This window comes from Macaca thibetana, chromosome 20 (genome assembly GCF_024542745.1).
Source record: "Macaca thibetana thibetana isolate TM-01 chromosome 20, ASM2454274v1, whole genome shotgun sequence".
Classification (NCBI taxonomy): Eukaryota; Metazoa; Chordata; class Mammalia; order Primates; family Cercopithecidae; genus Macaca; species Macaca thibetana.
The window spans coordinates 24,881,181-24,895,690 of NC_065597.1; the positions used below are offsets into that span (position 1 = coordinate 24,881,181).

The following is a 14,510-nucleotide window of genomic DNA, read 5'->3' on the forward strand; positions in this document are numbered from 1 at the left end:
TGTGTACGTTTTGACCTGACAGTGGCATCTTGAAGACTCTATTTTATGAAAGGGAAAACATCAGGGCCTGATAATACATTATCGGATTGTTTATTGCAGTGTTAATTATGCTGGCAAAGTACCAGGGCGCCATCTGAATGTCTCTCAGTGGAGGGATTGATGGGTAAATTACGGATTGATGGGTAAATTACGGTCTGTTCGTACTGTGTGACATTATGCAGCTGATTAAGAAGGATGCGTCAGTTCTCTTTCTGTTGATCTGAGATGATATTTGTGACATTTTGTGAGGAAAGCCAGCAGCAGATTTACATAAGGAGTTAGGTCTGCTATTTTGTTAAAAATCATAGAATACAGGCCAGGTGCAGTGGTTCATGCCTGTAATCCCAGCACTTTGGGAGCCGAGGTGGGTGGATCATTTGAGGTCAGGAGTTTGAGACCAGCCTGGTCAACATGGCAAAACCCCATCACTACTAAAAATAAAAAAATTAGCCAGGCACGGTGGTGTGCACCTGTAATCCCAGCTACTCGGGAGGCTGAGGCAGGAGAATCACTTGAACCTGGGAGGTGGAGGTTGCAGTGAGCCAAGATTGTGCCACTGCACTCCAGCCTGGGCAACAGAGCGAGATTCCATCTCAAACACAAAAACAGAGAATGCAGTAATCCTCCTTTTGATCCTTTTCATGAGCAGGGGAAAGTATGGAAGAAAGCACCTCACATTTAATGTTGATTTTGTGTGTGTTTTGGAAGGGGTTGGGAAGATGAGCAGGAAGGATAGTTATCTTTTCTTTGCACAGCTCATTTTCTCTGATATGTTCCAAGTAACATGTTACCTTTGCAACAAAAAGTTCCATAGAGCATAAAGTTTTAAAACTGAAACTATTCTATGTGATGCACCTAGCACAGTACCTGGTAGGTGGCACACATTCAACAAGTAGGGGCTGCTGCTGTTGCTGTCAGGAAAGGGCTTTGCAGACTGCAAAAGAATTCCCAGGGAAAGCTGTGAGGGTGTGAGGAGTACCCGGAACTTGGAGTCAGGTGGCTGTGGTTTCTCCAGTTAGCTACACAATCTTGGATGAGCCACTGACTGCTCCTAGCCTCAGTCTTCTGCTCTGTGCAATGGGAAATTGGGAGCTGTGAATAGAAGCATTTTTAAGTGATGAACGTGAATGTTCCTAGAAGACAGTCATTAATTGCTTTCTGCATGCAGGGTTGTGGGCTGGCCACGCAGTGAGGCCACGTGATGGGTGACCACTGGCCATGGGACTTTGGATGTATTTGAGGTAGAGAAATGGGAGGGCCATTTCCTATCTGCCCAGATTGGGGAAAAATGTATTTCATAGGGTGGATCATTGAATTGCAATGTGTTCATTTTTTCACATATATAATAATTAGTTATTGGTTTGCCAAATGAAATAGAAAGATTACAGGCTTGGGAGTTGGGAGAACTGGATTCTAGACCAACTTGACCTCTAACTGACCAAGTGATGTTGGGGGAGCCATCTCTGTCCTCTCACTTAGCCTTTTCTATAAAATGAAGGTACTAAATGAGATCAATGGTTATAGAACTTTTAAAAGTCTATAATCCCCTCTCCTTTAAACAAGAAACTGTAACAACCACAACAAAAACCATGATTCATAAAAGCTTACCAGAATACTTTTTAAGATTAAAACCTGTAACTTTAAAACTAGTCCTTGAGAACAATGATATGTGTCATTGAACATAGAACATGTCATAGAACAATGATGAAAGTGTGTGTATGAAATTCGGAATGGTGACGATTGTCATCTTATGCAATTGACCAGGATTGAGAAAAACTCGATTTACTCAAGATAAGTAGTTGCAAATAACAGTTTTTTTTTTTAAATAATAGTTTACCTTGACATTTCAAGATGCTGTGTTACCAGACAGGTGTCAGGCAGAGTTTGAAAATAAGATTTGTACATGGCTGGGAGCAGTAGCTCACGCCTGTAATCCCACCACTTTGGGAGGCCAAGGCAGGAGGATCCTTTGAGCTCAGGAGTTTGAGACTAGCTTGGGCAACATAGTGAGACCCCGTCTATATTATTAAATAATATTAAAAATTAAAAAAAGATTTGCACAAAAACTATTTCACCTGCCAGCAGATTAACCCATTCATTGATGGTTTCCACTGTGGTAAAATTCTACCTAAGAGGTATTTCAACCTGTACTTTTAATTATGGCTCTTATTAAGGCTAGTCTGGGTGTTTGTGTTTATGAGGGAGAAAAAGAAATTTGAGTCAGTTTTACAGAATCTCGGAACCCGCTGGGGTACCCTAGATTGCCCCATGTGTGAACTTTGTGTGGGAATCTGTATGGGAATCTGCAGATACCAAAGGTTGACCCCTGGTGGCCGGAATGCCACATTGAGCCTGCACCTGTTGTACTTGATCTAATGGTTTAAATATGTTAAAAAATTAATTACCTACATTTAAAACTGGAGAGATTATATTATATATTAAAATCTAGATTTTTGCCTTCCCTTGGGAAAAAAGTCGAGATCTGGCTATAAATAGGGTCACATCACCCCATGGAATGGTCCACGTTCTCTGTATTGACCCAGGCCTGTACAGCTCTATCTGTTCATTTATGGTGCTTACCTGACCCTAAAGGAGTTTTGCTTTGGTAACCCTCATCTCCACTGTTTGAGGGTATAACTCTCCAGTTTGGTCACTGCATTTTTAAAATTTAAGGTAAAGACAGATTTGAATAACAAAGTTCCAAGCTTATATAGATGGTTTCCGGCCAGCTCTAAGAGCCTCACTGCTGTTGTGTAGGTAAATGCCCATCCCCTAACCTGTTGTTTACGTCCTGCTCCTGGCTGGAAGCACAGGGCAGAGAAAAGTACCTGTTTTGTGATTTGGCGGGGAGGAGGGCCTCGCTGGATTTCTCAGGCTCCTGCAGGAGACAGAGCTGTTTATGGTGACTCATAATCCCCAGACCTAAATTCAGGGAGTGGGTTCATGCTTATCAGTAGCCAAATGGTTTCCATTGTGAGCTTGCCAGTTCCTCTTTGTGTGTAACCACCTGCCTACGTTGCAGCTCTCGAGCCTCAAAGTTTCCAAAAGTTTGGCAGCAGCAGGAGGATAAGAAATGTAATCTCATGTTTGTGTCTCCCTGGCAAGGGGATATACCTCTAACTAGGCTGTGATAACAGTATCATTCACAAAGATGATAGCCAACATTTTCTCAGGTGGGCTATATGCTAGGCACTGTCCTATGTGGTGGTTTTTTTTTTTTTTTTTTTTCTTTTCTTCTTCTTCTTCTTTTTTTTTTTTTTTTGAGACAGAGTCTTGCTCTGTCGCCTAGACTGGAGTGCAGTGGCAAGATCTTCATTCACTGCAACCTCTGCCTCCCGGGTTCAAGCGATTCTCCCTGCCTCAGCCTCCCGAGTAGCTGGGATTATAGGCACGCACCCCCACGCCTGGCTAATTTTTGTATTTTTAGTAGAAATGGAGTTTCACCATGTTGGCCATGCTGGTCTCGAGCTCCTGACCTCAAGTGATCCACCTGCCTCGGCCTCCCAAAGTGCTGGGATTACAGGTGTGAGCCATCATGCCCGGCCTGTTCTGTGTTTTGTATACATTTGATTCCCCCCTAGAGCCCTGTGGTAGAGCTGCTGTTGTTATTGCCATTTTAGGGATTAAGAAAGTGAGGTCCAGAGAGGTTACTTTGCTGAAGGTCAGGCCACTAACTAGTAAGCTGCAGAGCTAGGATTTGATTTTCTGCCCAACTTCGATGCATAGCCACAGAATACTTCTTAATTTTTGAATCCTTTGTATTAAAGAAAGTGTAAAGCATGTACACGTAGAGAGAATAGCGTAACAGATGCTAAGTCAGCAGATGTATCATCAGCGAACTTCAGCCATTATCACTTTGATGATGCCCTCACCCAAGCCCTTTTCTCACATTTTGTAGCAGACCTCACACGGCATATCACGTCCTCTGCCAATGATGTAATTTAGTACCTGGCTACGTGACTGCTACCCTGCTATGTCCGGATCAAACCTGTGAAGTCCCCGTGGTTACAGCATTCTTAAGTAAAAATAGAAAGCACTTGCCAATAATAAAAAAGGAAATTGAGAAGCCTGCCGACTTATCAGTGGCTGTCCCTATGATCCAGTAAGACACTGAAGGACTGTTCTGCTGGATTTTACACGGTGTGGGCATGGGGGGAGCAAGTGATGAGCATTCTGTGACGATGTTTGTGTAGGAGCTCGGAGATCTTGCAGTTTATTCTCATTGTCAGATGCTGGCAAGAGGAGAGTCCACAGTGGAGAAGTTAGCAGATAGAATAACTGGTTACGTCTTCTCCCTCTTTCCCTCTTTCGCTCTTTCGCTCTTTCCCTCTTTCCCTCTTTCACTGTTTCCCTCTTTCGCTCTTTCCCTCTTTCGCTCTTTCCCTCTTTCCCTCTTTCGCTCTTTCCCTCTTTCCCTCTTTCCCTGTTTCCCTGTTTCCCTCTTTCCCTCCTTCCCTCTCTCTCTCTTTCTCTCTCTCTCTCTTTCTCTCTCTTTATCTTTCTCTCTTTCTCTCTCTCTTTCTCTTTCTCTCTCTCTCTCTCTCACTTTCTCTCTTTCTCTCTCTCTTTCTCTCTCTTTCTTTCTCTCTCTCTCTCTCTCTTTCTTTCTTTCTTTCTTTCTTTCTTTCTTTCTTTCTTTCTTTCTTTCTTTCTTTCTTTCTTTCTTTCTTTCTTTCTTTCTTTCTTTCTTTCTTTCTTTCCTTTGTTTTTGAGACAGGGTCTCACTTTGTCACCTAGACAGGAGTGCAGTGGCACATTCATGGCTCACTGTAGCCTCGAACTCCCTGGCTCAGATGACCCTCCCACCTCAGCCTCCAGACTACCTGGGACCAAAGGTGGGTGCCACCATGCAGGCTAATTTTCATATTTTTTGTAGAGACAGTTTCACTATGTTAACCAGGCTAGTCTTGAACTCCTGGGCTCAAGTGATCTACCTGCCCTGGCCTCCCGAAGTGCTGGGATTACAGACATGAGCCACTGTGCCTGAGCTAGCTTTTCTATTAATGAGATTTTACTGTTGGCCTTCCAGAACCAAATGGTTCCTACAGCCTAAGTACCACTGAGTGTGTAAGACCAGCTTCAGTTTTGAAAGGGTGTGTGCCTACAGCCGTGTGGGAAAACTCCATTCCTCTCCCTGCCTTTCTTAGTGCCCCGGCCCCTGCTTCTGTGACCCCCTCCCCCTAGCATGGCCCCTTCTCTTGTCCAGCTAGTAACTTCTCCTGGGGCCTGACTCAAAGATGACGTTTCCCTGTAGTCTTTTAGCTGTCAGAGAAAATTTGTTGATCTCTTAGTCACTCATCCAGTAAATGTGTGTGTGACCCAAGAGGGCACAATGGTTAATGATATAGATGTTTCTCCTGACCTCACTGGGCCTTTGCTGGGGTGGGAAGGTTCCGGGATGTTGTCCACAGTGACACAAGGCCCAGTCCAACCCCTGTCCCTTGGTTATGTAGAATCTGACCACATAACCCTCCATGGTAATGCCAAACATAAATTAACTGCTATCTCCACGGTGCATCCATAGCATCTAGAATATTCTCTGATTGCTGAAATCTCATTTATTGTGTGTACATTTGCACGTGTAGTGTGGGATGCTGGAGATTTACCAAGATGGGCCTGGGTTGAAATTCTGGCTCCTGGACTTGTTAGGAGAAAAGTCCTTGCCTCCCTGGGCTTATTTCTTGTTTCTGAAACGGCTTATTTTACTGCCTGATGGGATCGGCGGGAGGAGCGACTGAGACTGTGACCATCTTGCCCCAGCGCATGGAGCCCATGTTAATTTCCTGGGGCCACTGTAGCAAGTACTGCAACTTGTGGCTTAAAAACAACAGAAGTTTATTCCCTCACTGTACTGGAGGTTAAAAGTCCAGAATCAAGGTGTTGGCAGGGCCACACCACCCCGGAAGGCTCCAGGGAAGGATGTCTTCCAGGCCTCTTTTGTGGCTTCTGGTGGCTGCCAGCGGTGCTTCAGGCGCTCCTCGGGGTGTGGGCGCCTCCCGGCTGCTGGTGGCCTGCCAGCAATCCTGCAAGTGTTCCTCGGCGTGTAGACGCCATCGCTCCTTGGCTTGTGGATGGCATTGTGCCAGTCTCTGCCTCCATCATCACATGGCCTTCTTTTCTCTGTGCGTTTCTCTGTCTCCAAATCTCTTTCTTGTAAGAAGCCAGTCACAGGAGGTAGCGAGGTAGCAGTCACGTAGCCACCCTAGCCCAGCATGGCCTCATCTTAACTTGATTGCACCTTGCAAAGACCCTAATTGCAAAGAAGGTCATGCTCATGGGTACTGGGTGTTAGGACTTGGACACGTATTCCCAGGGACACCATCCTACGTATAATACTAACTATAACTTCTATCTTTAGAACATCTTCCTTGACCACCTCTGCCCCATACCCCCAACTACAGCCCCATTTCTCTGCCCCCTTTAAAGTAACCCACTCCAAGGCTGTCTATGCTTCCCTTCTTCCGGCTGTCTCTGGAGTCTATTCCCATCTTGTTTCCGTCCCTGCCTCCTAGATCACTTCATCTTGGCCCGTCACCCATCGCCTCCCTGTGTTGTGAATTCAGAAGTCTGCCCCGTGGTCTTTATCTTGTCCACTCAGCAGCGCGTGTCAAAGCTGGTCACTCGCTCCTTGATGTTGTAACTCGCCTTTGGGATGCCACACCGTCTTCCTTCTGTTGCCTCGCTGTTTGTTCTCTTGCAGTGTTTGCGGCTCTTGGCTTTCAGTTGTTCTTTTTCATTCCCTGTCCTGCTCTACATCCCAGGGGCCGCCGATTCCTGCAAACACATTGCTTTAACAAGCAGAGTGTCCAGGCAGGGAGCTGCAGGGTCTGGCGGAGGAGAAGTGAGGTCTTTCCTGATTCTGGGAAGCATCTGTGCTGTGGTGGTGCCTCTGCCATTGTCTGAGCTCCCTGAGTCGGGGAATGCAGTGCGGGCTGTTTCTGTGCTTCGTTGAAAGGAATGTAAAGGAATGACAGGGCTGAAGAACTGCATGTGGTGGTCAGTGAGGGGGGCCACACGCTGGGCTCCCTCCAGATGTCAATACACTCCGTGTGGGGCTTTGGGCTTGGAAGAGTTCTAACCCCCGATGCCTTCAGCACCAGGCTGATCTGGCGACCTAAGCAGTAAATGAGTTCAAATAGCAGCATGCCCTGTCTAAAATCTGCACCACCACCCCTTTTTAAAAAGAAATACCTATGCTGTAAATTACACATAAACAAAAGGAAGTGCTTCTCAGTTTGTGTAAAAAGGCTAAGTTTGTGGTTCTTAACATTTTGGTGGGACCTACTCCTTTGAGATGCTGATTACGTTTCCTGAAGAAACACACACCCGCACAAACTGCTGTGGACTCTCTGATGCTTCCCAGAGGCCTGCGATTCCCTTTCTAGAACGCTGGTGTTCCGCATGATGTCCTGGGCTGCAAGGAGTTCAGCAAGAGGACCCTGGATCATCTGGGGCAGGAGGTGTTTTATGTCATTAGCATTGATCATGTGCTAGTGGATACATTTCCATTTCTGCGGGGGTTATTGAAGTGCTTATCCAGTCGCAGTGTCATTGAAGACTGTTGAAGCAAGGCTACCTGGGCAGCAATGGACAAGATGTGGCTGTGCAGGGTGCCCGTGTACAGTGCACAGAAAATGGGCTGGTGCAAGTAGAAGCTGGAGGGAGGGGTGCTCCATGGCACCCCCCTTGGTGGAGGAGCCTTTTCATCGTGCAACAGTTGGCCTGGCAGTGGGCTGTGAAGAGAAGAGCTGAAGCAGTTCAATATTTCTTTCGTCCTCTTGCCTTCGAAGATTAGAAGTGCATCTTTGAAATATTAAAGATTGGAAAGTTGCCTGTAATCCTAGCTACTCAGGAGGCTCAGGAGGGAGGATCTCTTGAGGCCAGGAGTTCAAGGCCAGTCTGGGCAACATAGTAAGACCCCCATCTCTACAAAAAGAAAAAAAATTGGCTGGGCATGGTGGCGCGCGCCTGTAGTCCCAGCTCCTCAGGAAGCTGATACAGGAAGATCATGTGAGCCTGGGAGAGTGAGGCTGCAGTGAACTACGATTGTGCCACTGCACTCCAGCCTGGGTAACAGTGAGACCCCATCTCTAAAGAAACCTGGCAGTGAGGGTGTGGAAAAGGAATGTGTACCCCAGTGGAGGCGCCCATCTCAACTGTTTTGAGAGCACCTTGGCAGAATTGATCAAAGCCAGTGTGCCTACAACGTGCTGTGTCTAGGTGCTTTTCCTTCTAGGACTCTACTCTGTGGAAAAACTGGCACACGTGGGCAAAGATACGGAAATGTGCACACAGGGACACTTAAAAAATAATACTAGATGTAACAAAAATTGAGTGACATGCGTATTATGGAATACAATGGTTTTTCAAAGAAAGGAAACAGGGTTATTTGAGGTTGAAGAGTAATATGTAAAGCTTGAAACACAGCAAAAAATTGTGAGATGTATGTAAATGATATAACATAATATGATACAATTAAATGAATATCCCTAAAACAAATTCTAGAAGGAAACCTATGAAATTCTTAAGGGTGATTGCTTCTTGGGAATAAGACTGTGGAGGGGATGAGGGGGGCTTCTACCTTTTGCTTCTTAAGTTTCTGTTATATTTGAATATTTACAACTAACACCAATTAAAATGATATTTTTAATGATCTTGTTGCATCTGACAAAATGATGCTTTTTTAACAACAAAAAAAATCTTTCCGTTTTTGCGTTAAGTGACTTGTCTAAGGTTCTTTGTGTGTGCTTTCCATTTCAGATTCTCGATGAATTCAAAAAGGATTCGTCCGTGTTCATCCTGGGGTGAGGCAGCCCTTGCGTGTTGTTTGGGGCGGCTGTGCCGGACCTCAGTGCCTGGTGCCCAGCTGGCCTCCAGGAGAGGATGCCTGTGTGTGCAGGCGCTGACCTCCAGAGGGACAGGGGTACCCTGCTGGGGAATTGGCCATCCCACGCTTGTGGTGTGGATAGACATGAGCAGTAGCAACAGGAGGGTGTGGAGCGCTGGGAGGATGGTCTAGAAGGTTCTGTAGAAAGGCCTGTGTGCCTCAGGGCCTTCTTTCCCAGAATGTGCCTCATGCGATGTGACAGGTTAATAGTTTTTTTTTTTTTAAATTACAAAAACGAATGTTAACGATCAAATAAGTGAAAAATTCCTTGTTAAACAGGTTTAACGGAATTAAAATGAGTTCAAGTGTATAAACTGCTTCACATGGTGTTTGGCACCCATGAGGGGCTCATAAATAGTAATATTATTACTAAAAAGTCAGTGTTGCAGGACTTATCAGGACATTTACCGTGCTTCATGATTACCCAAGTGGGGAATTTCTGAGATGTTTTGTGTTTCCCCAGCCTATCTGACTGGGAGAAGTGTTGGCCCTGGAATTAATGGTCTGGGGTACATTGATCCAGTCCTCATTGGTGAGCAACTTTTCCCTCTGTCACTTCTGAAATCAGAAACTCTAAGACTCCAAAGTATAAATAAAATGAATCCAATATATATAATTTATATATTATTTATATTCATATATATTTACATATATGAATATATATAAAAATATATATATTTATATTCGAGATGGAGCCTCCCTCTGTTGCCTAGGCTGGAGTGCATTGGCGCAATCTCGGCTCACTCCAACCTCCATTTCCCAAGTTCAAGTGATTCTCCTGCCTCATCCTCCGAGTAGCTGGGATTACAGGCATCCACCATGTCCAGCTATTTTTTTTTTTTTTTTGTATTTTTATTAGAGACGGGGTTTCACCATGTTGGCCAGGCTGGTCTTGAACTCCTGACCTCAGGTGATCCACCTGCCTCGGCCTCCCAGAGTGCTGGGATTACAGGAATGTGCCACTGTGCCCAGCCATAATTTCCACATAGTATTTTAATGAAAAGCTTAGTGTTAGACCGTGAGGCTGCCAAGGAAAGGTTAGAAATGTACTCATAATTAAAGACAGCAGACTCCTGGACCCTGAGTGTTTAGTAAAGGGAGAAAGTGCAGGGAACGTTTGATGACTTAAACTATGTGAAATAGACCTCTTTTCCCCAGGGTCCTGCAAGGGCTCAGGGAAACGTACCCATTTCCCTGGAAGGCCTCAAGTGGCAGAATGTACTCCTCATCCAACCTGGATGTGGCTCATGCTGACCCAATAAGGCCTTGTTTTTCTGGTGACCTGCTGGCCAAGGCGGGAGTCCTGCCTTTATTCGGAGTGTAGTGTTCCCTCCCTGATACCCGACCTCTGCTTGGTCCAGGGATGTGTTTTCCACACTCCAGTTAATTGTGCCCGGATAGCCTGGAGTCTGGGGGGCCTCATCTGGTCCCCACTCCAGAGGCCTCAATGACCCAGGGAACTCTGGATCATGGCTTCTGAGGAGGCGCTTGGGTCTGGCTCCTTTCCTTTCTCCAACACCAGCTCTCCCTATAAGGGTGGGTAGCGTGTCCAGCCCTGTCTGGGCATTGGGTAGGCACGCTCATGTCCCTGTGTTCCCCACATCTTTCACTCTGCAATCCCTCCCTCCAGCCTGCGTTCCCTCTCTCCTAGCCCTCTTCCTCTTTTCCCCTCCCTTCTCTTTTCCTCGAGGCCGCTGCATCTATGGTTTCCTTGCATGGCACTCTGCACCTCCTTCTGGCTCACCCCACCTCCTTCTGGCTCACCCCACCTCATTCTCTGGAACTCACGTAGGTGCCTTTTCCTCAGGAAAGCCCCTCTGGCCCTCCAGGTCTGGGTTTGGGGCCCTCTCAGCGGTTCCCACTCTGCCTCTCCCCTCCCACCCTCATCTCTTGCTACACCGTATCCCAAATGCCTGGTTCGCTTGTCTTCCCCGTGGCCACACTGTGAACTGCTCCTCAGACTGGAGGGCACCAGAGCTATTTTGGAGCGGCTAGATGCAGACGCCAGGGCCTGCCCCTTGAGATTCCGATGTCAGGGCCCCTCTGAATCCCTGTAGGTGAGGGACATTGTGTCATTCACCTGTGTCTTCCTGTTGGTCAGCCTGGTACCTAACACAGCGTCAGACTCAGTGGGGCGCTCTAGGTGACAGGCTGCCCCATTGGCTGGCGTCTCCTCTCGACTCCTGTGTTGAATGTGCCTGTCTCTAACCGCACCCCTTTTCCCCGAGGACAGGAACACAGACAGGCCGGATGCCTCCGCTGTTTACCTGCATGACTTCCAGAGGTTTCTCGTACATGAACAGCAGGTGAGAAAGCACAAGGTGTTTGGGTGACTGGGGGAGCTGGCAGGATGCTGCCGGGGACTGGTCTCACGCTTCTGCCACTTGTGCTCACCTGGCCACCTGTGCTCACCTGGCCACCTGTCTTCATGGAATGACTGCAGTCTCCCAGATGCCAGATACTTCAGATTGTTGTCTGATGCCACTGAGACTCTGGATGAGAAGAGCCTCATGTCGGGCCTTTTTTCAAGACACACATTGAGGATGGGAAGAGTGAGAAGATTCCAGGGCAGGGCAGGAGAGGTGAGGGCCTGAGGAAGGAGCTGCCCTCACCTGGCTGGCGTCAGCTTTTCTGTCATCATATCAGGTGTCACTGCCTGGGAAGCCTTCCTTGATTGATGGGAGGATGGGACCAGATTTATCAAGCCTGCCAGGTCTCCTGGGAGATAAACTAGCCCAGCTGTCCTTAAACAGATGATGCCTGGGACGGTCTCCCTGGACAGGGTTTGCCTGTGGGCCTTGAGCCCAGCTATAGACTCAAGGGGGGTTTGTGTTGTGCATTGGTCTTCCACTGCTGTGACGATGCCCCCAGAGGACACTGGGCAGTGTCCAGAGACATGGGTGGGTGTCACAGCTGGAGGCTGCTGCTGGCATCTAGCAGGTCAAGGCCAGGGATGCTGCTAAATACCCCACATTGCCCAGGGCAGTCCCCCTCCTCCCCACAACAAAGAAATATTTAGGGCCTGGTAGGGTGGCTCATGCCTATAATCCCAGCACTTTGGGAGGCCGAGGCGGGCAGATTACTTGATGCCAGGAGTTCGAGACCTACCTGGCCAACATGGCGAAACCCCATCTCTACTAAAAATACAAAAATTAGCTGGGCATTGTGGTGGGTGCCTGTAATCTCAGCTACTTGGGAGGCTGAGGCAGGAGAATCACTTGAACCTGGGAGGCAGAAGTTGCAGTCAGCCGAGATTGCGCCACTGCACTGCAGCCTGGGCAACAGAGCAAGACTCTGTCTCAAAAAACAAAACCACCCCCCCACCAAAAACAAAACAAAACAAAACAAACCAAAGAGATATTCAGCCCCAAGTGCCTATAGTGCTGAGGACAAGAAACTGTGAGAGTGAGCTCAACTTGAAATCTTCTTACCAGCTGCACAGCCATGGACAGGTGGTTTACCCTTTCTGTGCCCCAGTTTCCTCTTCTTTAAGTGGGATTGAGAGCATCTACCTCTGAGAATTGTGGGGATCAGAGACGATTATATGGATCTGTGTGTGTGTGTACATGTATGCATGCCTATTCACATATAAATCTAAAAATTTTGTTTGTATCATTGGAGTTCCATTTACTTTTTTCTTTTAATTCAGTTTTTAAAAAATAGACTATATTTTAGAGCAGTTTTAGGGTTGAAGCAAAATTAAGTTCATTTACTTAAAAAACCTCTTGTCTTGCAGAACATTTCAAATATACACAAAAGCAGACAGATGGTTTAATGAACCACCATGTATCATCACTCAGATTAAAAATTATGAGCATTTAGCCAATTTTTCTTTTCGTTTGAGACAAGGTCCCACTCACCCTGTTGCCCGGGCTGGAGTGCAGTGACATAATAACAGCTCACTGCAGCCTCAACCTCCTGGGCTTAAGCGATCCTCCTGCCTCAGCCTACTGAATAGCTGGGACTACAGGTATGTGTCACCATGCCCGACAATTTTTTTTTTGAGATAGAATCTTGCTCTGTCACCTAGGCTGGAGTACAATGGCTTGATCTTGGCCCACTGCAACCTCCGCCTCCCATGTTCAAAGGATTCTCCTTCCTCAACTTCCCAAGTAGCTGGGATTACAGGTCTGCCACACACCTGTATTTTTGTATTTTTAATAGAGTCGGGTTTTCACAATGATGGTCAGCCTGGTATTGAACTCCTGGCCTCAGGTGATCCACCTGCCTTGGCCTCCCAAAGTGCTGGGATTACAGGTGTGAGCCACCAGGCCCAGCCCCGACCAATTTTTGTATCTTTAGTAGAAACGGTTTCGCCATGTCGCTCAGGCTGGTCTCCAACTCCTGGACTCAAGTGACTCACCTGTCTCAGTCCCCAAATTGCTGGGATTACACACATGAGGCACTGTGCCCGGCCCACTTTGCCAGTTTTATTTCATCCATTTCTAAGTCCACACACGTGTCTCCCTACCCTTCCCCTTTCTTCATTTCTTTTCTGAAGAATTCTAAAGCAACCCCCAGACTTTGCGTCATTTTGTTTGTAAATACTTCCATATGTTTCTCTCATGGATAGGACTTTTTTTTCCTTTTTTCTTTTCTTTTTTGAGACAGAGTCTTGCTCTGTCGCCCAGGCTGGAGTGCAGTGGTGCAATCTCGGCTTACTGCAAGCTCTGCCTCCCGGGTTCACGGCATTCTCCTGCCTCAGCCTCCCGAGTAGCTGGGACTACAGGCACCCGCCACCATGCCTGGCTAATTTTTTGTATTGTTAGTAGAGACGGGGTTTCACCGTGTTGGCCAGGATGGTCACGATCTCCTGACCTTGTGATCCACCCACCTCAGCCTCCCAAAGTGCTGGGATTATAGGCATGAGCCACCGCGCCCGGCTGACTTTTTGTTTTTTTAAAAAAATATAGCCATAACACTCCTATTACAGCTTGTGCAATTAGCAGTAATTTTTAAATGGCATCCAATACCCAGCCTGTGTTTGGCTTTCACTGATGGAAGAGACACTTAAGAGTAGGGAAGATGTGTTTTGCACAAGGCCAGCCACACTGAGGGCTCAGGGAAGGGTCATAGCTACCCTAGTAGACTGATAAATGGTGAATGAGAATGTTGACGCATGTTGTAGGCATCATGCCTTCCCAGTGCCGGGGTTGAATGACAGTGATCAAAAGAAGGCTTATTTGCCCAACCTGAGACTAAGTCTGAGGGAGGAGGTAAAATGAAGGTAATACATTAATTTTATTGGGCACAGTCACATGTTAGGTGTGTGCTGGTGCTAGAGTGAAGCAGAGAAATTCAAGCACTTTTTTCCTGTCATGATTTTCCTTCCACTAAATTATTCAGTTTAGTAGGAAACGATTAAAGTTAAATTGGTTAAATTCTTGGGGACAAGTAGCCTCGCCTCCTAGAATTTACCAACTGGTGGGGAGACTTGGGCATATAGATTTAGCCCCACCTAGTGGTGGTTGACTTTATTACATGCTTTCCCCAAATGGGGCCCTTTACTGGGCTGCCCTTAGAGATCAGGGATTTGCGGCCAGGAGAAAGTAGGAGCTCGCTCTCTTTGCATCTGCGGAGTTAG

The 14,510-nt window shown here is 46.9% G+C and overlaps 1 protein-coding gene across 1 annotated transcript in view; it reads left to right on the plus strand.

The window, feature by feature from the left end:
* PLCG2 (phospholipase C gamma 2) overlaps positions 1-14,510 on the plus strand; it is a 190,312-nt gene that overhangs the window by 93,099 nt on the left and 82,703 nt on the right. The window contains exons 8-9 of the mRNA XM_050773193.1: positions 8,800-8,843; positions 11,160-11,232. Of these exons, the coding sequence (XP_050629150.1) occupies positions 8,800-8,843; positions 11,160-11,232 (117 nt within the window). The remainder of the gene's footprint in view (positions 1-8,799; positions 8,844-11,159; positions 11,233-14,510) is intronic.